At 35.5% G+C, this 24,541-nt stretch overlaps 1 protein-coding gene across 2 annotated transcripts in view; it reads right to left on the reverse strand.

Annotated features, from left to right (window-relative positions):
* LOC150098418 (tudor domain-containing protein 5-like) overlaps positions 1–24,541 on the reverse strand; it is a 471,387-nt gene that overhangs the window by 407,070 nt on the left and 39,776 nt on the right. For both annotated transcript variants that reach the window (XM_090404821.1, XM_090404822.1), the window contains exon 3: positions 16,646–16,702. In XM_090404821.1, coding sequence (XP_090260947.1) covers positions 16,646–16,702 — 57 coding nt within the window. The remainder of the gene's footprint in view (positions 1–16,645; positions 16,703–24,541) is intronic.

Below are 24,541 nucleotides of genomic sequence, written 5' to 3' on the forward strand. Positions count from 1 at the left end.
AGGTTTCAGTATATCGAAAAATATCGATTTGAATACAGCAGCGGGAATGGATGATATGTCAGTTGTGTGCTACAAGAATGTGCAAGTGAGGTGGCAGTTCTTCTGATGAAGTCTCAGCTCTGGCAAGGCTCCAAGGGAGTAGAAAGAGGGGAAGCTATTTCCATAAAGATGGCTCCAAGACAGAAATAGCAAATTACAGACCAATCAGTCTCTCTGGAATGGTAGTAGTGGTTAAAGTATTGGAAAAGTGGGCTAAATGTAAAATACAGGAAATAGTGGGCAGGAATATGATACTCTAAAGGGGACAGCATGGCTTTGTAAAGGGTAGATTTAGATACTATCTGAGTAATTAATTCACATTTTATAATAAAGTGACAGTGAAATTTGATAAAGGAAATGGCTAGACCATAATACTGATGGATTTTGCAAAGCATTTGACAGAATACTGCATAGAAAACTTATTACACAAGTTCGAGCAAATGGCAATGGATATGAGGCTGATGGCATGGATGGGGAGAGAAATGATAGACAATCAGAGGGTGTATGTTGGAGTGGAATCAAGGTGAGTGAGAGTGACCAGTGAAGTGCCCAAGGACACTATACTAGAACCACTCCTCTTGAATTTTTACATTAATCATATAGCAGATTTGAAGGAAGATATTCTGATGAAAAACTAAGGAGAGCAATAGTTCATAAAGGTGATGTAGATATCTTACAGGATAATTTAAATAAATTGGCAAAGGACAATGGTTGTCAATTCAATGTTGTAAAATGTAAGAAAATGCACTTCAGGATGAAAAGATTACACACTTCGTATCATATTGATGGTACCAGCTTACAGGCAATTGATGAGGCTAGGGATCTGGGGGTGATGGTGGATAGAGATTTGAAATTCAAAGAACATATTGCAAGAGTTAGCAAAATAGCTCAGAGGATTACTTGGATGCTGAAGAACACATTAACAAGTAAAGATAGGGAGGTTATTATCCTTCTTTATAAAGCTATGATTTGGCTACATGTTGACTACTGTGTACAGATTTGGTCACCAGCATTTCTAGGGAATCGGGAGGTGGTGGAAAGGATTGAGAGATGAGTAACCTAGCTGGTGACATGTCTGTGGAATGTTCTCAATGAGAAAGAGAGAGAGAGTGTGTGTTTGCAGGGTTTAGTACTGCATGACTTGATTTTCTTACTCATTTTATGCCACAATGGAAAAATGAGAAGTGACAATATTTCACTGTATACTTCTCGACTCCTGCAACATCAATGTCAAGATACATTCTCACCCCACTAGCACTACCTATACGCAACATCAGAATTCAGTTTCTGAACAAGCTCCATAAAACATAATTCAATTATTTTGATAATAAAAATGATCGGACTGAAACCAGAACCGAGTTACTATATATTATTTTGAAATGTCTCTGAAACTAATTCAACTGAAACAAAAACACTCAATGAATTTTTGTAAATATTCCAAATATCAAATTTCAATACATCCATCCAGTTCAAGTCCAGGAATAACTTACAACAAAAAAATTCCCTTTTCTGGTGATTTTTGAAATAGGAAACTAGAAAAGAGATTTTTATGACTGCATTATAATGTAAAAAAGTTTAGTTTTGTTATTAAATCCTGTTGAATGTACCATAGGTAAAAAGTTTGGTTTATTTAGTTAAACCTTATCGTAATTGTCATCACCAAATTCCTGACATATACATCCTCAGGGGTGTGTACAGGATCTTTGTGTTGAACAGATAACATGCTAAATTCCAATATTATCAGATCTTATATTTCTGTCTTCTAAGCCACTTTTTACTGTATCAATCCACCTACATCTTGGACTTCCTCTGCATCTTTTTTTTTTTTCCTGTCAAAGAACATCCATTTAGCTAATCTTTCCTCTCCCATTCTGTTTAAGTAGCCATATCACCTCAGATTAGCTCTATTAACACATTCCTGAATGCTAACAATGGCAAGTTCTTTCCTAATAACCTTGTTTTTAATACTGTCATTAATGCCATCTATTCAGTCTCCGTATTCTTTCTCAGAACTCTCATATCTGTAGTCTCAAGTCTTTGATCAGAATTTTATTTCTAACCCAGCTCATAGAATCATAAGTTAAAATTGGTTTGAATACCATCTTGTTTATAGCTAGTTTAGTGTTTCGACTAATTTCTGTTATTTCATATAAATTTATTCAGTTGACTTCCTACCATACCAGCTCTGCTAATTCTAATGTTTATTTCCTAATTTAATTTGCCATCTTCACTAAAACTTGTGCCTAAATAGCTGAAATGTTTTACTTGTTCTACAGGTTCTTCCTATTTTCATAGTCTTTGTCTTTATAATGTTGATTTTCATACCAAATTCATTCCAGCAGTTGTTCAATTTGGTCAGGTAATCCTGTAGACTTGTCTTGGATTTATTTAGGAGTATAACATCATCTGCATAAAGTAAAGAGATTAGATTAATTTCTCTAATTTTGATATCAAGGTTTAATACTTCTTCCCTTCATAGTGTGATCCACATTAATGATGAATAACAGCAGAGGTTATGTACACCCTTGTTGTACAACTGACTTAACATCAAACCATCTTTCTTCAGTTCTAACTGCTGATTTGCAACTCCAATAGACTATGTATTGCTTGATATAACATCCCATTTACAACATATAATTAAAGCGTTTTGAACAGAATATCTCTTAATATCTTTGTCATATGCCTTTTCCAGATCTATAAAACTAAAATACAGATCTATGTTATATTCCCATGACACCTATTTGTCTTAAATTGAAAATCTGATCCTGACAACCTATGTTTGGCATGAACACAGCTTGTTCTTCTCCAAGCTTCTCCTCCACAAGTTTTCTTAGCTGTTGCTCAAGAATACTTGCATAAATATTACCAGGAATGCTCAGTAGAAAAATTCCTCTGAAATTTTTACATTCAGCTTTATTCCCTTTTTTATATATATATATGGATACTACGAGTACTCTACTCCAATCATTTGGAATTCAACCCTGTGACCAGGCCTTCTGAATTATGAAATGCAGCCACTGTCACTTTTCTACCTCCATATTTTAGCATTTCTGGTTGAATATCATCCACTCTAGCTGCCTTTCCACATTTCAGATTTCTGATAGCTTTTTCTACTTCAAGTACAGATATATATATATTCCAGATGGAATTCCTGTTGAGTGTTTTCTATCACCTTGCTGTAATTTTCATTTAGCAATCTTTTAAAAATGCTTTCATTTAGCAATCTTTCAAAGCAATTATTCCATATATCAAGAATATCTTTATCTTCAGTTTTCATGTCCCCTTTATCATCTCTAATTCCTTTTAAAGTACTCTTTCTACCATTTCTAAGCTTTTTCAATAGCTTTCAGAATATTTTACCATGATAATTACTTTCTATGTTCTTACCAAAGTCTTCCCTTGTCTCTTTGGATGGGGAGAGTCCCTGATTAGAGGTCACGATGAATTAATGCAGCTTGCACAACACTACTCTGCTGTATCCCACACAGGCAAGTATCTTTTGGCTGTAGATCTAGATCTATGTTCATTCATTGGACTAGTTTGCAGTTCTGAGAGATGAAAAACCTGAGTTTCCAGGAGAAAAAACCCTTTACCTTCATATGAAACTAGCAAACTCAGTATTTGAATCGAAAAGTCCTCATGAAGATTCTGCACATCAGAGGAACCTTCTGGATTCGAATCCAGGTCTTTTCAACCAAAGGGCTCACCTTTACTAACTGAGCTATGGAGACTCCAGATATATGTACACTATGATAATTCTCTCCTATTCTTAAAAATTAATCTTTACTTCCACTATAATTAAGCAAATTGAGTCTTTTTACTTCCACATACAAAACAGAAACAGTTTAATAATTCTAAGATACATAAATAAAAAGATATAGACAACATTCAGAAATAAACTTCAACAACAGAAAATTATCTTATGATTTAAGAAGATAAATAAATCATATCTGCATCCAAAATTATTATTAATATAGGTACTCCATGGAGTCAAAGATTCACTGCGGGAGACCCACTTTATCCATAAACACAATACCTATCACACATCTCCTTAAACCTATTTACTGTTGGAACACTCACAACCACCTCTGACAATCCATTCTGCTCATATACCACTCTCTGAGTAAAGAACCTAGTCCACACACCCTTACTAACCACACTCTTAGACAACTTTCAAGTGAGATCCCTTGTTTTCCCCTTTACTTCCATGTATTAAAAAATTTTTTCTGTGTCAATCTTGTTGAATCCCTTTAGTAACGTAGTTTCCATCATATCCCCTCTCCTACACCTGTCAGCTAAACTCTGCAACCCACACACCCTCAATCTATCTTCATAGGGAAGATTCTACAAACTTGTCACCAGCTAGTTCACTAGTCTCTGAATACTCTCCACCAGCTCTCAGTCCCTAGAAATGCAGATGACCAAATCTGTGCACAGTGGTCAACACGTAGCCACATCATTGCTTTATGAAGGGTGATAATAACTTTCCTATCTTTACTTGTCAATGTGTACTTCAGCATCTAAGTAATCCTCTGAGCTATTTTGCTAACTCTTGCAATATGTTCTCTGAATTTCAAATCTCTATCCGCCATCACCCCCAGATCCCTAGCCTCATCAATTGCCTTAATTTTGGTTTCAGTCCGATCATTTTTATTATCAAAATAATTGAATTATGTTTTATGGAGCTTGTTCAGAAACTGAATTCTGATGTTGCAGGAGTCGAGAAGTATAGTGAAATATTGTCATTTCTCATTTTTCCATTGTGGCATAAAATGAGTATGCAGCTAAACTCTGCAAACACACACACACACACACACACACACACACACACACACACACACACACACACACACACACACACACACTCTCTCTCTCTCTCTCTCTCTCTCATTGAGAAAATTCCACAGACATGTCACCAGCTAGGTTACTCATCTCTCAATCCTTTCCACCACCTCCCGATTCCCTAGAAATGCTGGTGACCAAATCTGTACACAGTAGTCAACATGTAGCCAAATCATAGCTTTATAAAGAAGGATAATAACCTCCCTATCTTTACTTGTTAATGTGTTCTTCAGCATCCAAGTAATCCTCTGAGCTATTTTGCTAACTCTTGCAATATGTTCTCTGAATTTCAAACCTCTATCCACCATCACCCCCAGATCCCTAGCCTCATCAACTGCCTGTAAGCTGGTACCATCAATATGATATGAAGTGTGTAATCTTTTCATCCTGAAGTGCATTATCTTACATTTTACAACATTGAATTGACAACCACTGTCCTTCATATTTACGAATTTAGGGATACAAAACACGTGTTGAAATGATTATTTTACTTATTATTAATAAAATAACAATTGACAAAATAAGGAATGAACGTTTCGACCCCTGTATTGAGGTCATCATCAGAAAAATACATGTGTATATGAAAACAAGCTATATGCTCTTGTACTCTACAAAAGTAAATTGAATCTATGCTCTTAATTGATCTTTTACTTAGCCTGACCTCTAGTGGTAAAAAAAATAAAATACAATAAACCCTGCTTAAGTCCTCCTGTACTAAGATTTTCTTCTTTGAGCATTTCACAGAAATGCTCAAACACAATCCTAACCTGAACAAAAATGACGGTCTAACCATCCCAAGAATGTGGAGGACCCATTTGCAACCATTATAGCAACCAGAACAAGCCAAAGAAAAGAAAAATCTCAATACAAGAAGACTTGGTGAAGTATTTTTTTTTTTTTTTTTTTTTTAACATTCAATAGCAACCTGTACTGTACAAGACCAGAAGAAAATTCTTAGTATAGCAACCTGAACTATACAAGTCCAGGAGAAAATCTTAGTACGGGAGGACTTCAGCAGGGTTTATTGTAGTTTTTTATTTTTTTTTACCACTAGAGGTCAGGATAAGTAAAAGATCAATTAACAGCGTAGATTCAATTTACCTTTGTAGAGCGCAAGAGCATGTGGCTTGTTTTCATATACACATATCTTTCTGATGATAACTTCAATACATAGTATTCTCATGTTATTTTTCAATGAACTGAGTACTTCCAGTTCATCTACCTCAATTGTCACATCAGTCTGCAAAGTCACCACTATGGATGATTATATCCTTTCAAAGTGATCACTTAATAATTGAAATATTTCTTCTGCTTCTATCACTTTCCTACAATCAGCACTGAGTAAAGTTATCTTTCCATAATGATTCTTTCCCTTACTTGCTACATTAGACTGGTTAAAAGGTCGGAATATTCCCTGGTTACAGTTTTATCATTTTCAAGATAATTAATAAACAAAATGCCTTTAGCATCTCAAAACACTGATGCCATGACTTTTTTTTTGCTAATGGAACTGACTTTGTCTTCTTTTGTGCTGAACAACAATCAGCTTCTGTCCACTATTTTTACTGCTATTTGGATTCTAGGTGGGTAATGATGAATCCAAGTCTCATTTCTAGTAATAAATTGATGCACAAAATAAGATTTATTCACAAAAGCAGATCAAAAACGAGTGTGTTTTTGATCTGCTGTGAGCAAGAGCAGCACCCATCTTGTGCAAAGCTTTTTCATTTGCAATTCTTCAGGCAAAATATATCCTACATGCTCTTTTGAAATGCCTATAGTCTCAGCAATTTCACGCACTCTGACTCGCCGATATCGTGCACTTGATCAATGATTTCTGTTGTTACACTTTTTAGACGTCCTTCATGTGGATTATCTTCAAGGTCACGTTTAAACTCGGCAGCCCATTTCTTAATTGTCGAAAATGAAGGAGAAGAGTGCCCATAAACTTTTATGAACTTCGAATGAATTTCTTTTGGCGTTAATTAAACCTTCTTTTACAAAGAATTCTATAACCACACGATACTCAATTTTATCCAATTTAAGGGATACAGACAACACTTTTGCTTCAGACAGCTATATAAAACAAATTACAGTAATACGATGACTTACGTGAATCTAGAGTTATGCGAGTTCTTATATGTACGTATTCCTGTCCCACTTCATGCCTCACCACTAGTCGTATCTTTCCGGCGCTGGCAGCATTTGCCAGTGTCGCACATGCTGTGAACAAGCACTGATGTGTTTCGCACAGTGTCCATTCATACATGATTTTTATAGTCTACAAACCTTGCGAAAAATTGTTTAATGTTATGTTCTTGATAAAAATTTTATCACATAAGAAATAATAATGTTCCAAAAGAAGCAAGTCTGATTCTTCTACAGCTAGCAAGAAAAGAAAAACATTGACTTTGGAAACAAAACACAACATTATTAAGGATTTTGAAGGTGGAATGAAAATTTGTGAGCTAGCAAAGAAGTTCGATCTACAGGAATCCACAGTAAGAATAATCATAAAAGACAAAGAAAGAATTTTGCTGCTGTGAAAAATGCCCAATTATTGAATTCAAGCATAATTCGTAAACGTCATGGGATTATTGGTGAGATGGAAACGATGCTTAAATTATGGTGTGATAATCAAGTGAGAGTAAAAAATTGTCCAGTTGATCAAACAACAATATGTAGCCAAGCCAAGCTGATTTTTGAGAGGCTAAAAGTAGAAGCTGGAGAAGCGGTCAAAGAAGAAAATTTCATGGCCAGTAATGGTTAGTTCAACCGATTTAAAAATCGCTGTAACTGGCACAGCATCGTGGAGAGTGGAGAGGCAGCAAGCACTGATAAAGAGGCTACGTCTGCTTTTCCTGAGACACTCAAGGCTATCATCAAGGAAGGCAGCTATAGCAGTCAAATCATATTTAATGTAGACGAGACCGGCTTGTTCTGAAAAAAGATGCCTAAGAGAACTTTCATCGCACGTGAAGAAAAAAACGTTTCCTGGCTTTAAGGTTTCCAAAGACCGGTTGACAGTAATGCTTGGTGAAATGCAGCTGGTGATTGCAAGTTAAAACCTCTCTTAATTTATTGCTCTGAAAATCCAAGAGCTCTAAAAATAAATCTAAAGCTGGCTTGCCAGTGATTTGGAAGTCAAATTCTAAAGCTTGGGTGACAGCTTCTATTTTTGAAGACTGGTTTGGTCACCACTTCATACTTGAAGTTGAACATTACTGCCAGTTTAAAAAAAAAAATTCCATTTAAAGTTATGCTAATTATTGATAATGCGCCTGGTCACCTCCTGCAACTTTAATTGATTTTGATCCACATGTAAAAGTTGTTTTCCTGCCTCCAAATACAACCAGCTTACTTCAACGGATGGACCAAGAAGTTATCAAAACATTCAAAGCGTACTACACATGCCGTTCATTTGAAAGTCTGAATGAAGCTATGAGGCAAAATGATCAACTGTCTGTTAAAAAGTTTTGGAAACAGTTTAATGTTTTAGATGCTGTAAGGATTATCGGAGATTCTTGAGGTGAAATTTCCCAAAAAACCTTGAATGGTGTCTGAAAAAAACTTTGTCCATCCTTTTTTAAATGCAAAACGGAAATGTTGCCAGAAACTGATCAAGTTGCTGAGGCAATAGAAGAAGTTGTCAACCTTGCAAGGCAATTAGATTTAGAAGTCGACAGTGAAGATGTCAGCAAGCTGTTAGACTCACATAACAAGGAGCTTACAATCGACGAGCTAATAGATATGCGCGAGCAAAGCGCTACTGAAGAGACCGAAATCTCAGATCCAGTTCTGCCAGAAAAGCACGTGACAGTTGCAAAATTCACAGAGGGTCTCAGATTAATTAAGGAAGATTTACAGATTTTGGAGGACATAGATTCTAACGAGGAATGAATTGTAGCCACAAGGCAAGGAATAAAAAAAATCATTGGCTTGCTATGAAGAAATTTTGCATGACAAGAAAAAGACATTATGCCGTCAGACAAATCTATTAGATTTTATGAAACCATTGACATTTAAATAACTTTCTTTTTTTATGTACGAAAAACTACAATTATGATTATATTTCTTAAAAAATATAGGTGTTTTTGTAAACCTTTGGTCCCAATTAACTAATATTTTGTATGTTTGTATATATATAAATTACATGCAAAATTATACCGAGTTACGCGAATTCAACTTGCGCACTTTTTGTTGGTCCCACCTACTGCATAACTTCGGGGGTTTACTATACTTGATAGAATGACTTGCAATTTCACATGGATGCTTATGACAGATGTACCAACTTAGAAAAAAAAAAAAAATCTTGCCAATAGTGTTGCCATCTATGGTCAAGGCTGAGAACTTTTCAGACCACCCTCATAGGTTTTTTTTCCTCCTAAATATTCTTTAGATGCACTTGCTTTTAAATCTTTTCCAACAATCCTTAACAAAATGGTCATCTTATGACAAAACATATCAATGGTTTTTTCCTTACTCATTATCCCTATGAGGAAAACTGGGTTATCTTTCGAAGCAAAAGTTGACCTTAGATGATCATCTTGGAGGTTCCATACATAATGACAAGTCAGAAACCATTTTGATGAGCAATCTGACCCCAAAACTGGCTGCTGTTATCTTTCCTCAGAAACGAATTTCTTTATTGCTCTAACATCACTTTCAATGAAAGACAGTGTGGAGAAGAAAGCTGCTCTGCACTGTTTTGTGAAGTCTGACCTATTTGCTAATATACCCTTTACATTTATCTTTGTTAAACATATAATATCTGTCTCTTTGTATCAGTGTTTGATAAAGAAATGTCTACAGATATTAGAGAATGTACTTGTTTGAAAAGGAAAAGTTGAAAACTATACTACCTTTCCTTAACAACCTTAAAGCACAGCCGTAAACTTGTCATCCATTTTTTGTAGACTATCCTTAAAGCCAAAATAATCTGAAAAATACTCAATCCATTATAATAAAGACCATCTACACGAATATACCAATAAATTTTCCAAATATTTGAGAATCGTCTCTACAACCTTAGAAAATTAAGCAACTAATAATCTTTGAAAAGTGTCAATCATCTGTGACCCTTAGGAAAGGAGAGATATTCAAAAAGACTTTTTGGTTTTGCTTGTAGCTTCTTATGCAAACACTCATTAATAACTGAAAATTTGACTATTTAGACAAAATCACTAACCCTTTTCAGCTTGTTTGAAAAATGCATCTACAGAAATATCACCAGAAAGGAAAGCTTGGTGAAGAACAAGCTGGATTCAGGACAAATAGAGGCTTTCAGTATCAGATTTTCACTTTACGACAAATAGTTGAGAAATCATGGAATATAACAAAGACCTGTATTTAAGTTTTGTAGATCTGAAAAAGGCATATGACAAGGTGCCAAGAGAAAGAAGCTATTCAAAATGCTACAGTTATATGGTGTCAATGGGGCATTATATCAAGCAATACTTAGTCAATACTTGATTTGTGAGTCAGCAGTTAGAATTGAAGGAAGTACAGGAAGATAGTTTGATGTTAACTCTGGTGTCAGATTTAAATCAAATTTCTCAGACAAGGATGTACATTATCCCCCCTGTTATTCATAAACTATATGGATCACATTATGAAGGAAAGTGGTATTAAACTTGATATTAAAATTGGAGATGTTAATTTCAGCTCTTTATTTTATGAAGATGATGTCATACTCCTAAATAAATCCAGTACAATTCTGCAAGAGGGGTGCTTAAGGGTCAAAGTTGTATAACTGAGGGAGACCTCCACATAGCCTTTAAAGGAATGCGAAGAACCGACCAGGGGTTCTGACCTAATGTCCAATCCTCACCTTCTCGTGGTGCACCCTGTTGGGTATCTACTTTGATACTGAACGAACGAGGATGGGCTGGCAATTTGGGATTTAGCCGACCAAATTGTATTCTTATTGGTTAAACCAAAATAAAAAATGATGGTACAACATGACAAAATTTCATGCCAGCTGGGACGTCGCCCGGTTAAACAAGGCCCCCGTTGTTTTCGCCAGGGAACCAGGGTGAACAGCGAAAAGTCAGCTACTGGAACAAATCTGAAAACAAACCCCAACTCAACATCACCAGAGTTAAAGATCGGTACTATCAACGTAAGAAGCCTGAATGGCAAAGAAATGAAGCTAGCTGAGGAATTAGATAAGTACCAGATCGACATAATAGGGGTGACTGAAACAAAAAAGACCAAAACTGGTGAGATCTTTCTGAGCAATAAATACAAAATGTTATATTCAGGCAATAACAATCAAGGAAAAGAAGGAGTAGCCATAGTATTCAACACAAAATACGAGGCTAATCTTCTTGAATGGCAGTCAGTCTCAAGTAGAGTAATGTGGGCAAATATGAGAATGGGGAACTGGACAATGAGACTTATTTGTGCCTATGGTCCCACAGAAGGTTCTACTAAGTTAGAAGTGGAGGAATTTTTTGAGGCTTTAGAAAAAGCAACTGACACAATGAAAAAGGAAAAGTTGGTCCTTGTTGGGGATCTAAATAGTAAAGTAGGAAATGATTGTGAGACATACAAAAATATTTTGGGAAAATTTGGAGAAAAGAGCAAAGCTAATAATAATGGCAAATATCTGTTGGATTTCTGCTCAGGACATGGACTGGTTATTACTAACACCATGTTCCAACATAAAAATGTGCACAAATTCACATGGAGAGAAGAGGCTAGGAATAAGAAAAGTCTCATTGACTATGTTATTGTTGATAGTGATGTTTTCTCCCTGGTGCAGGACACCAGAGTGTACAGAGGATTTGAAATTGGAAGTGATCACTATTTAGTCTTGAGCAGGATAAAATTGAATTTCATATTGAAAAGAATAACATGTAAGAAAGTTTTAAAGCGAATAAAAGTTGAGCAGCTCTCAGATGTAAACTGTAGACTAAAATACAGAAATATTATTGAAAAGAAAATGAAAGAGTTTGAGAACAGGAATCAAACCTTGGAGATTCAGTGGCAAACCCTGAAGGAAACATTGATTGATTCTGCCAGAGAGGCATGTGGTGAGGTTGTGTGCAAAGATAAAAAAATCAGAACTCCCTGGTGGACACAGGAAGTTAAAGAGGCAGTGAAGGAAAAGAAGAAAGCATATCAAAAGTTCCTGGCAAATAAGTCAGCTTTTACTCTTACACAATACAGAGACAAATGTAAGAAAGCTAAACAGTGTGTAAAACTAACTAAACAAAAGTCATGGGAGGACTTTGGCAAGAATATAGAAAATAAATATCAAGAAGGTGGCAAAATATTCTGGAGGTTGTTGAAGAAGCTTAGGAATGGAGGAAAGAGTGCTGTAAAAGGAATTAGAGATGATAAAGGTGAAATGAAAACAGGAGAAAAAGATATCCTTGAAGTATGGAGTAATTACTTTGAAAAACTGCTAAATGAAACAAGCAGTGATGACAGCACAGTGATAAAAAACACTGACCAGGCATGCAGTCAGGAATACATATCCATACTTGAAGTAGAAAAAGCCATCAAAGGCTTGAAATGTGGAAAGGCAGCAGGAGTAGATGATATTCGACCAGAAATGCTGAAGTATGGTGGTATAAGAGTCTTACAGTGGCTGCACTGCATAGTTCAGAAAGCCTGGACAGAGGGACGATTTCCCGATGATTGGAGTAGAGCTCTCATAGTACCCATATATAAAAAGGGAAATAAAACTGAATGTGAGAATTACAGAGGTATTTCCCTATTGAATGTTCCTGGCAAGATCTATGCAAGTATACTTGAGAAACGGTTGAGAAGAATTGTGGAAGAAAAGCTTGGTGAAGAACAAGCTGGATTCAGGCCAAATAGAGGCTGTCAGGATCAGATCTTCACTTTACGACAAATAGTCGAGAAAGCATGGGAATATAACAAAGATCTGTATTTAAGTTTTGTCGATTTGGAAAAGGCATATGACAAGGTGCCAAGAGAGAAGCTATTCAATACGCTGCAGTTATATGGTGTCAATGGGGTATTATATCAAGCAATACTTAGTCTTTATTTGAGTTGTGAGTCAGCAGTTAGAATTGAAGGAAGTACAGGAAGATGGTTTAATGTTAAATCTAGTGCGAGACAAGGATGTACATTATCCCCTCTGTTATTCATTATCTATATGGATCACATTATGAAGGAATGTGGTATTAAACCTGATATCAAAATTGGAGATGTTAATGTCAGCTCTTTGCTTTATGCGGATGATGTTATACTTCTAAATAAATCCGCTACAAGTCTGCAAGATTCTCTGACTAAATTGAATAGCTGTTGTAATAGATATGGTATGAAGGTCAGCAATAAAAAGACAAAGACAATGAAAATAGGCAGAATCATTGAAAATGTCAACTGTGTTGTGAATGGAGAACCTGTGGAACAAGTAAAACATTTCAGCTACTTAGGCACAATTTTTACTGAAGATGGTAAACTAAATATAGAAATAGACAACAGAATCAGCAAAGCTGGTATCGTGGGAAGTCAATTGAATAAATTCATATGGAATAAGAAAGAAATTAGTCGGAACACTAAATTAGCTGTATACAAGACTGTGTTCAAACCAATTTTAACTTATGGATCTGAGAGCTGGGTCAGAAGTAAAACACTTGACCAAAGACTAGAGACCGCAGATATGCGAGTCCTGAGAAAGATTAGAGGCGTGAACAGATGGCATCAATGGCAATATCATATTAAAAATGAGGATATTAGGAAAGAACTTGACATTGTCAGCATCCAGGAATGCATTAGCAGAGCTAATCTCAGATGGTATGGTCACTTAAATAGAATGGGAGAGGAAAGATTAGCAAAACAAGTGTTCTCTGCCAGGTTGGCAGGAAAACGACCCAGAGGAAGACCAAGATATAGGTGGATTGATACGGTACAAAGTGCCTTAGACGATAGAAATATAAGATCTGATAATGTTGGAGTCTTGACAAGTAACAGACTGATTTGGAGGAAAATTGTAGATAGGAAGTTAGTAATGATGTAATTTTTTCATGTAGTACTGTCATATCCTGTACACCCCTTGAGGGTACATGGCAGGAATTTGATGATGAGTCTGCAAGATCCCTGACTAAACTGAATAACTGTTGTAATAAATGTGGTATGAAAATCAGCAAGAGCAAGACAAAGACTATGAAAATAGACAGAAACATTGAAAATATCAAGTGCATTGTGAATGGAGAACCTATAGAACAAGTAAAATATTTCAGCTACTTAGACACAATTTTAGTGAAGATGGTAAATTAAATATGGAAATAGACAACAGAATCAATAATGGTAGGAAGTCAACTGAATTTATATGGAATGAGAGAGAGAAATTAGTCAAAACAGTCAACAAATTGAAAACTTTTTAAATGTAATCAAATGAAAGGGGAGAGGGAAATCCAGATTCTTTCATCTTTTCCATCAAAGAAAATTATGTCTTATCTTATTTTCCTTTAATCAACTTGAATATATGTAAATATAAAATATATTTCTATCTATCAACAGGAATATAATATTCATAATGTATGTTCCAAAATTTCATTAAAAAAAAAAATTTCTTTACTGGCCTTAGTTGAATTTTTAAATTAAAAGCTTTCCTTTTGAATTTTTTAAAAAAATTTTTTTAAAGAAATCCTTTCTTTTCTATGTCCTTCCTTCATGGTGCATTAATGGCAACTTAATTTCTTCATAATCAGACTTCTTTCCTAACAAAAGATTCTTTTTACTTTATTTGTTGCCTTTAGCAATCTTGTTTCTTTTTTAGATATTCCAATATTCAAGTTGTTTGCATCTCACGTTTCTGCTCTCATGATTCAAAGGGACCAACAATGAGGCAGAATCTTCATGCATGCTCAGAACATCTAGCATCAAGTAAACATAATGTACAACCATTTTTTTCCTCTTTTTTGCAAATAGTAAATTCTTCATCAGTTCTTACTTTCATTTATTAGAATTGTTAGAATCTCAAAGATATGCACTAAATATGTTAATGTTATTTTTTTCTCATCAAGTTATTTTGTTATTTTTCTCACTAAGCAGTGTTTCTCAACATGGGGCATACGCCCCACAGGGGGGGGACAATTTTGAATATTTTGGGGGGCAATTTGAAAATGTACATGTACATATTTATATTATACTTTTTCAGAACTTGGCTGCCTATTATGCTAAGGGGGGGGCATCAAAATCTTTGAGACATTGAGGTGGTGCACGATCCAAAAAACGTTGAGAAACACTGCACTAAGTAAAGTAATTAAATAATTTCAAATATTAATTCAAATTGTTGTTTCGAACTGAAACTACAATTAGAAAAACAATAGTACAATAGCACAATGGTATTTATCATAACATAACTTTTCTTTGCTAATGAACAAATTATTTTTTTTTAGTATAAATATAATTAAAAAATACACATCAGATTTTTGCAAGAATTCATGCAAAGAAATTTTACGATAAAGATGAATTCCAAGCATGGATTTTTACATGTTAACACATCGGCTTTTTTTCTGTTAGCACTGTTTTCATTAAAAGCAAATACTAATAATGCCTGATGATGGGTTGTACCTTATGTCTAAATAACCCAACTGTAATCATACAAATGTTTCAGTTACTGCTTTTAGAGCAAGTTATTTAATTTAATTAAATACAGTGGTACCTTGGATTGCGAGTAACTTGGCCTGTGAGTGTTTCGCAAGACGAGCAAAAATTTTTAATAAATTTTAACTTGATAAACGAGTGACATTTTGCAATACGAGTACTGTATTACCTATATGCTTTGACTGCCAAGTGTCACGTGATCACAAGCCGCTCGAGATTGTGGGTAACAGTCTCGCATGCGCAGTCTCAGTCGGCATACCTCATTCGTATAGTCAACATTCGTGCTAGCATTGTGACCGTGTGTGTGTGTGTGTGTGTGTGTGTGCGTGTGTAAAGCATTTTTTTATTTTGTGCCCAAATGTAGTGACTGTTCTTTATTAACTGTACTACGACAATGGCGCCAATGAAGAAAAGGGTTGAAAGAAGTGGCATCCATAGTGTTGTGAGGCACGGAGAGGCTGCGAGTTCGGACGCAAAGGCAGCTGTGGCGTTCATTGCCGAGTTTCAGAAGCTCATTGTTTCCGAGTGTTACCTGCCGCAGCAAGTTTTTAATGCAGCAAGTTTTTAATTCCGATGAGACAGATAGCAGTGTTTCCGTTAGTGACAATGAAAGTCATCCTACCCAATACAATTAATTGTATTTACTGTAATATGTAATTGTAATGTAATTAATAAATTCGATTACTTTATGTATTTTGTATTAATCATTTTTATATGAATATTTTTGAGTTTCGGAAAGAATCATCTGAGTTTCTATTATTTCTTATGGGGAAATTCGCTTTGATATACGAGTGCTTTGGATTACAAGCACGTTTCCGGAATGAATTATGCTCGCAAACCAAGGTACCACGGTACACACTAGTTTCTAATATTAATAAATGGAGCAGTTAACATAACATACATGAAACATAGCTAGTAGCATCTCATTTATGTAAATAAATTAAACTGAATATAGTCATTTATTCAGAGTATGCAATTCCATATTTTCTTAATTAACGTAACATTAATGCAACATGGCACCTTGCACTAATGCTAATCAAAGGTACAACCAGAAATATTGCATCTGAATCAATCTCACACACACACACACACACACACACACACACACACACACACACACACACACACACACACACACACACACACACACACAAAATATTAATATTTAAATAAATACCTTATACTCTTCTGGAAACTGTATTCCCCATATTCCTTTTGGATGTCTGTAGAGAACCTAAAATTATAAAGCATTATTTCACTGATGGTAATAAAGGAAATAAAGAAATATAGTTAAACAGCGGCGTATTATATATAGATCCCGCAGGTTCTCTGTGCAATTCCATTTATGTTACAGTATTAATAATAATAATATATATATATATAAATTTTTATACATCTATAGATAATAGATGTATTCATGTTACAATCTGTGACCAAAAGTATAGGACTCATAACATGTATAAAAAAGATTTGTCTCTAATATATTTTTTCACTACTTGTTAGAAAGACATCAAAGAGAATATAGTAAGTAGTAAAAAAAATTTACAAGTGACACAGCACGCTATTACTCTAGTCTCTCGATAAAAACTGCATGAGAAAGAACATACCATATTAAAGTTCAAAGGAAACAGCAAACAGTTATAACTATGAAAGGAACATATTTGCCAGCTTGGTTGGCTAAGTATCCACTCTACTAACAAAAGGTCACAGGTTTGTATCCCATCATCTTTGATGTTTGTAATTGTCTTTAGGTGGAAGATGAATTTCATCAACCATTGTAAGACCACCGCCCACCTTACTCAAGGCCTGAAGTGGTTTCAGAAAGTTTCATGTTTGGTCTTGAGAGAGCAGCATTTTCAGAGTATGTGAAAAAAGACAGCAATGGAAATTATTTTCAAAACTTATACAACTCTGAATCAAAAAATTAGAATAATCAAAGAAAGCCTCTGTGGCTCAGTCAGTATAGATGAAGCCCTTTGGTCGGAAAGACCTGGGTTCGATTTTCACTAAAAGTGAGTTAACTGGTTTCATACAGAGGTGGAGGTTTTTTCCCCATCAGGTTTTTTCATCCCTCAAAACAGGAAAACCAATCTCGTGAATTCACACAGCTACAGTCATAAAATAGACTATGGCAAGGAAGGCAATGGGAAACCACATTGCATCATTATCTCCCCAGTTATCAGCTGCAACCCTCTTAAAGAGATGAAGCCACAGGCTTAGGATTCATAAAAAAAAAATAGGATTCATTTTCACACATAATTTATATTACATAAAAAATATAATATAAATTATAAGAAAACTATTATTTGAAAACATTCACAAAATTAGAATAATTTTTAACGTAGTTCAAAATGTTAGAATATTCCAAATTTTTCCGATTGGTGTGAGGAGAGCATAGAAATAGCATATATTTCAGTAGTTGTGGAACTGACTCGTGCGTGAGGAATTGTTTGCACATGAATTTCAGTTAATCATTTGCTAAACATGGGTCAAACGAGTGACATATCTGAAGCTAAGAAGTTTCGTATGCTCTCTAAACAAACTCAACAGTTTATAGTTAAGGAATTGAAATGTTCTCAAGCAAGAGTAAGTGCAGTATTGAGAGTATTCTAATAACTCCATTTTTCAAAATAATCGCTTCAGTAGTGGTCAAAAGGTAATAACTACATCAAGAGATGAGAGGCGACTGAAGAATAGCGTGAAGTAAAACCACTTCCGAAGTGTAAGGTACTTTCATAGGAGATGGAAAGAACTAGGTATGAATATATAAATCTACAATGTTGAAATAACTTCACAAATTTTTAAATCACATGTGCCTAAGATGAAGCCACTTATGACTTCCAAGCAAAAGGCAGCTAGAGTGCAATGGTGTAAGCCAAGACTGTTGTAGGGTTAAGAGGACTGGAAAAAGGTATTTTTTAGCAATGAAAGTATGTTTTGTGTATCCCATGGTCATCAAGGGATACATGTTTGGGATCTTAAGCAACAAGCATTTGATAAAGAATGTATGAAACGTTTGGTGAAATTTGCAACCTCTGTCATGGTATGGGCTTGTATAACTGCAGAGGGTCCAGGTAGGCTGTATATTGTGTATGAAAGAGTAAATTCCAAATTGTTCTAAGAAATTCTTGAGCACTATGTTACCGGCATCAGAAGATTTATGTAATGTGATTTCCTTTTTCAGCAAGATTCCGCTCCTTGCCACACTTCCAAGACCACTACTAGATGGCTCAAAGAAAGGCAAATCAATGTACTTCCTTGGCCGGCAAACTCATCAGATTTAAACCCCATTGAGAATTTGTGGGGAATTATGAAGAAACATCTTCAAGAAGTTGCCCCAAGAGACAAAAATGAACTTGTTTCTAGTCTGCAGACCATATTGCCCATATGGTCTGCAGACTAGTAAATAATATGCCCAACCATTCACAAATGGTCATAAAAGCTAAGGGGAAATGCAACAAAGTACTAATTATTACATTGTTTCCCTTTGACTGTAATTTTTATGCATTTATTTTCTCATTATTCTAAAATTTTGAACCACGTTAAAAATTATTCTACTTTTGTGAATGTTTTCAAATAACAGTTTTCTTATGTGTTTACATAGTATATAATCTATAAAGTACGTAGATTTAGATTATGCTAATTCATATAATAATTATTTTCTATGCAATAAATCAAATTTACAAATTATAAACACATTTTCTTTGATTATTCTAATTTTTTGATTCTGAAGTGTAGTTTCATTACTTGACCATCCAGCTTAGAATGATACAGATTGTATTGTAATAATATGTCTGTTTAATGTGTTATTTATTATCTTTACTATTCTACACATTTTTTCTATATATTTTCCTTTCTTACTCTATTTCCTCTATCTTACTATTGTTTATCCACCTTCCGTATTTATTAGTCGTATGCCAATGAACACTGGAATATTTGTTAGACTGTGCCATCCAATATATCAATATTCAGCATAAGACTCAATAAAACGTCGGGTAGATCTCTCTCTCTCTCTCACTAGCGTAAATCCCTTCAACAAAGTTTACATAAACAGTCGTGGTTTGTAACTAAACTGCGCTCTTAATGCCTTAGTTGTTTACGGCTCAATTTTATTTGTTTCCCGCTCAAGGCAGATTTTATTTAGGAACAGTGCAGTTGTAAAAATAAAGAATCAGGCAGCACTTTTTTAACAAATAAATAAAACATTTATTTGCATTAATATGAAATATACATGAATCAAACGACAGGGAGATTGCTTTCTCTACCCATCTAAAAAATTCTTTAGCATAAAATTAGAACCCTTTTACTTCAATACCAAATATTCTCTTTAACTCAAACACTTATTAACATTCTAGTTTACTCACAAAAAGGTTAGTTTTTACAAATTAGATATCAACTTCTAACATGACAGTTGACTCTCTTATGGACACTTCTTATTACTATTAAACCAATTCTTAACAGTCCATATACAACATATCTCCTAGATTATGAGAGAAAATATACAAAGGGAAGTAACTTATAGAGGCACTGTATCACGCATTCAGTCAAGAGTCTTTTACTAAAGTCTTTATGGCTTTTCTTTCATCTCGAGTTTTAGACTTCCTTCAGGAGTATCTTGCTACAGGGGGTATCACTTCGGGATATTAGCGGGCTTTCTGGACTGCAATCTGCGGTACTTGAAATGCACATGCAAAGAGTTTCAGCATACAGGCAATTTCTCCTCTGGCTCCTACTTCGGGAACTTCTGCTTCTAATTGCCGCCACTTCTGCTACTAACTGCCACCAACTGGCTCTGGTTCTTTTCGGTAACAGCACTTCACCTTTTGCTCTCTCGGCACCTGGATCTCGGCTCTCCTGCTCTGGGGTCTTGCTTCTCCTTGTTCTCTGCTGCCCTTGCTCTGGTTCGCACTCCACTTATGGTCTGTAGCTCACTTCCACCCTGGTTCCGATAGCCTCTGATTCCTACTTCTGAAGACGCTCTCTTGACAACTGGAAGTTCCTTATGCTCATTTCAGTCCCTTTTTATTTTCTGATCTCAGATCCTTGCACTAAGGGTAGTAAACCCCAAAGAATTCGGCATTTCTCGTTCATCTTCCTTTAAGTTTGAACTGCTCTTTGTTCTCCTCCGTGCATTCTTTTGATCGTATTTTGCAGGGTACGGAACTTGTCTAAAACTAGCGGACCTCTTTGCTATTTCTCTTGTCCTTTTGGGCCACGGAAATTTCTCTAAACCTAGCAGAACTCTTAGATACTAACTTTAAAGGTGTTAGCACAGAGCTCGTAAGCACTTCTCTCATACACAAAACTAGTAAACAACTTTCCTGCACTCTTACACATAATTATATACAAAGTTCCGATGTCAGAGCATTGCCTTTGTTTTCGACGTTAAGACATTAAATACATTTGCTTCCCACAGGGTTAACTACATTAATATTTAACGAAATATACATAGCCAAACAAGGTTATTTTTACAACAATCTCATGGGACTTGATCTCTGTAAAAAAATCTATGTAAAGCGCTTTGGTGTTTTTAAGCTACATCGAGATTTTACAGTATGCTTATATGTACGTACAACAAAGCAATCAATTAAATTAAGGGGATAAAAACACTTATTATTTTACAGCCAGTATGCAAAACTCTGAGATCGAAAACTATGATACAAGAGTTTCATGCCGAAGAACAATCAGCAAATCCAAGCATAAGTAAACACCTAGATAGTACAACACCAAGGCAACTCGAAGCAAAGGTGGAGCAAGCTCCCTCACTAACTTTGATACTTTCTCATAATGTAAAACACAACTCCTAGGAGATGTAATACTGCCTTTCATTATGAGGAGAGGTCACCACCCAGACGGTTTCAACCTTTTTTGAGGTTTCATCAGTGAGTAGGTAGACCTGAATGATATCAAAGTTTAAGTGAAAAGAACTTACATACCTTCACTATACGAATGCCAGAAAGGTGTGCCCCATATATTATATTATAATTAAGATAAAAAGCCAAACAGCTTTTTTTTTCTGGAAAATATTATTTTCATGCATCAAGTAGAAGAAATCTCTGAGAAAGATGTCACATGATCTGCATCTTACCAGGGGACAGTAAAAATAGTGAGGAGTGTTTGTGCTGACCACAAGTGATGAAATTTGTATGAAATCATCAAGAGAGAGATAGACCAATCAGCCAATAATGAAGCCCCACTGTGCAATAGAATACAATAAGAATATGAAAACAATTAACAGGCAAGACATGATTGGAAACTGCTGAATATTTGCATAAAGACTTTACAAAATGTTCTTTTTTTTACCTCTAGTACAAAACAGTTCTTAATTCCCAGAAACTGCACAAAGTAAAAACAGGAAAAAACATAATGCTTGCAGATTTTCAAATAAATCTCATTAAAAAAAATTCAAACCTTCCATTAAAATGAGCTCGGCATCATTTGGTAAACTTCTTGGACTGAGAAGAAGACACTTCTTACCCCAGGTTCTTCCTTTACCAAAAAACAAAACAAACAAACAAACAAAAAAAAACCTAACAGGTACTGTGTCAGGCTCGTTCAAAGACGATGCTTGGGGGTGGGGGGAAGCAAGTGTGACAAATGTATTTTCCAATGTGTATACTCATTTAAAAAAATATACCATGACTAAATTTTGAAATGATTTCAACTGTGCAGAATGTTTAGTGGCATATAAAATTATTGACAAGATTTTCATCACCAATTTCTTGATACGTGTCCTCAAAGAGTGTATAGGCAACTACTATGATAGTACTACATAATTGACTAACATTACTAATCTCCTATCAATTTTTCTCCAAATGAGTCTATTACTTGTCAGCATGAAAATACTGGTGCATCTAACATTTTAGTTTTACAAAGCACTTCTGACTGAATCAAGCTTTCTAGTTCTTGATATTCCTCTTGGTCTGTTTCCTGCAGCCTTGGCATCAAACACCCATTTTGCTAACCTTTCCTCTCTCATTCTGTTTAAGCAACCATACCAAAGATTAGCCCTGCTGACAGACACATCCTTGAAAACTAGTTCCTTCCTAATTTTTTCACTTTTAATATGATTCTGCCATCGATGCCATTTGTTCACTCTCCTAATTTTTCTCAGAACTCTTATATAATCCCTGATCAAGTGATAAATTTCTAACCAAATTATCAGATGCATAACTTAAGAGGTTTGAACACTGTCTTGTATACTGCTACTGTGGTGTTTTGGTTAATCTCTTATCCATAAAAATTTATTCACATTCTTCGTACCATACCTACTTTGCTTAGTCTGTGGCAAATTAAATATTTACATATTTAACTTGCTAACTTTACTAAAAACTGTGCCTAAATAGCTGAAATATTTTACCTCTTCTATAGTTTCTCCATTTAAGATGCAGATAAAGTTTTCTATGTTATTCCCTATTTTCATAGTTTAGTCTTTTCATTGCTGATTTTCATACCAAATTTGTTATAGCTGTTAAACTTAACAAATAGTGTTGACTTGCACTGGATGTGCTCAGTGCAAGTCAACATAAAGCAAAAAGCTAAGTGTGATATCTCCAATTCTCATATCAGGTTTAATGCCACTAACATAATGCAACCCATATAGATGACAAATGGTGGAGATAGTGTAAAATCTTGCACAGAAGGATTTTTGATAAAAATATTCCTTTATTACTATTATTATTAGTATTCTTACGGGCAACTCCAGGGAGTCATTAGACTCATCGAGGGAGGCCCCAAATCATATTCATCACAACTATTTGACATTCATACAGTATCTATCATACCTCACCTTAAACTCATTCGCTGTCACAGCATCCACCACAGACTCAGGGAGTGCATTCCACTCATTCACTACTCTAAAAGTAAAGAACCCAGCTCTAACACCTTAACTAACCACACTTTTGCCCAGTTTCCATGGATGTCCCCTAGTCCTCCCACAACCAGCCCTGTTCTCAAAAATATCTTCTGAATTAATTTTATAGAAACCCTTCAGTAATTTGAATGTCTCAATCATATCTCCCCTGCTCTGCCTATCAACCAATTTTTGCAACCCACAAATCCTCAACCTGTTCTATTGAGGTTCATTCCACAGACCTGCTATCATCTTGGTCACTCGCCTCTGGATCCTCTCCACCTCCTCCCCATCAAGAAGAAACCTAGGTGACCAAATCTGAGCACAGTAGTCTAGATGGGGTCTTATGAAGGCTCGATACAGAGGAACAATAACCTGCTTGTCTCTGCTTGTCAACGTATTCTTCAGCAACCAAGTGATTTGATGAGCTGATTTGGCCACTTTTGCAATGTGTCCCCTAAATTTCAATTCCTTATCCACCAACACTCCTAAATCTCGTGCCTCATCAATTTCCTGGAGCACGGTTCCACCAATGCAGTAAACTGCCGCCAATATTTTCACCCCAAAATGCATAACCTTACATTTTGCCACATTAAATTGACATCCATTCTCCTTAGCCAAGACCTCCAATCTATCCAAATCATCCTGCAAAATTTTGACGTCATCTGCATTCACTATTGCCCTACCCAACTTCGCATCATCCGCAAACAAATGAACTGTTCCTCTCAGATCCTTTCCTATATCATTTATGAACAAATTAAACAGCAGTGGTCCAAGAACAGATCCTTGTGGCACACCACTAGTCACAGGCCGTCTTGTGGACTCTACTCCTGAGTAAACCACTCTCTGATATCTCTCCGTCAACCACCCTCCTATCCATCTCACCAGCCCTATGTCCATTCCCATATGCTGCAATTTACTGATTAGAATTCCATGTGGTATCTGTCAAAGGCCTTAGCAAGGTCCAGTAGAATCACTGTAAACCCATTACCCTTATCCAGTTCAGCCGTCACTGTGTTATAATACGTGAGCAAGTTACTGAGGCATGACCTACCCTTCACAAAACCATGCTGTCCCCGATACAGTATCCCATTTTCTTCTATCCAATCTTGTATTTTCCTCTTGACTATTTTCTCTAAGACCTTGATAATGATTCCTGATTGGCCGGTAATTTTCAACAGCAGCCTTGGAACCACCAGCCGATTTTACTGGAAAACGAAA

Source organism: Typopeltis vanoorti, chromosome 15 (assembly GCF_054136105.1).
Source record: "Typopeltis vanoorti isolate ZY-2024b chromosome 15, IOZ_Tvanoo_1.0, whole genome shotgun sequence".
NCBI classification, from domain to species: Eukaryota; Metazoa; Arthropoda; class Arachnida; order Uropygi; family Thelyphonidae; genus Typopeltis; species Typopeltis vanoorti.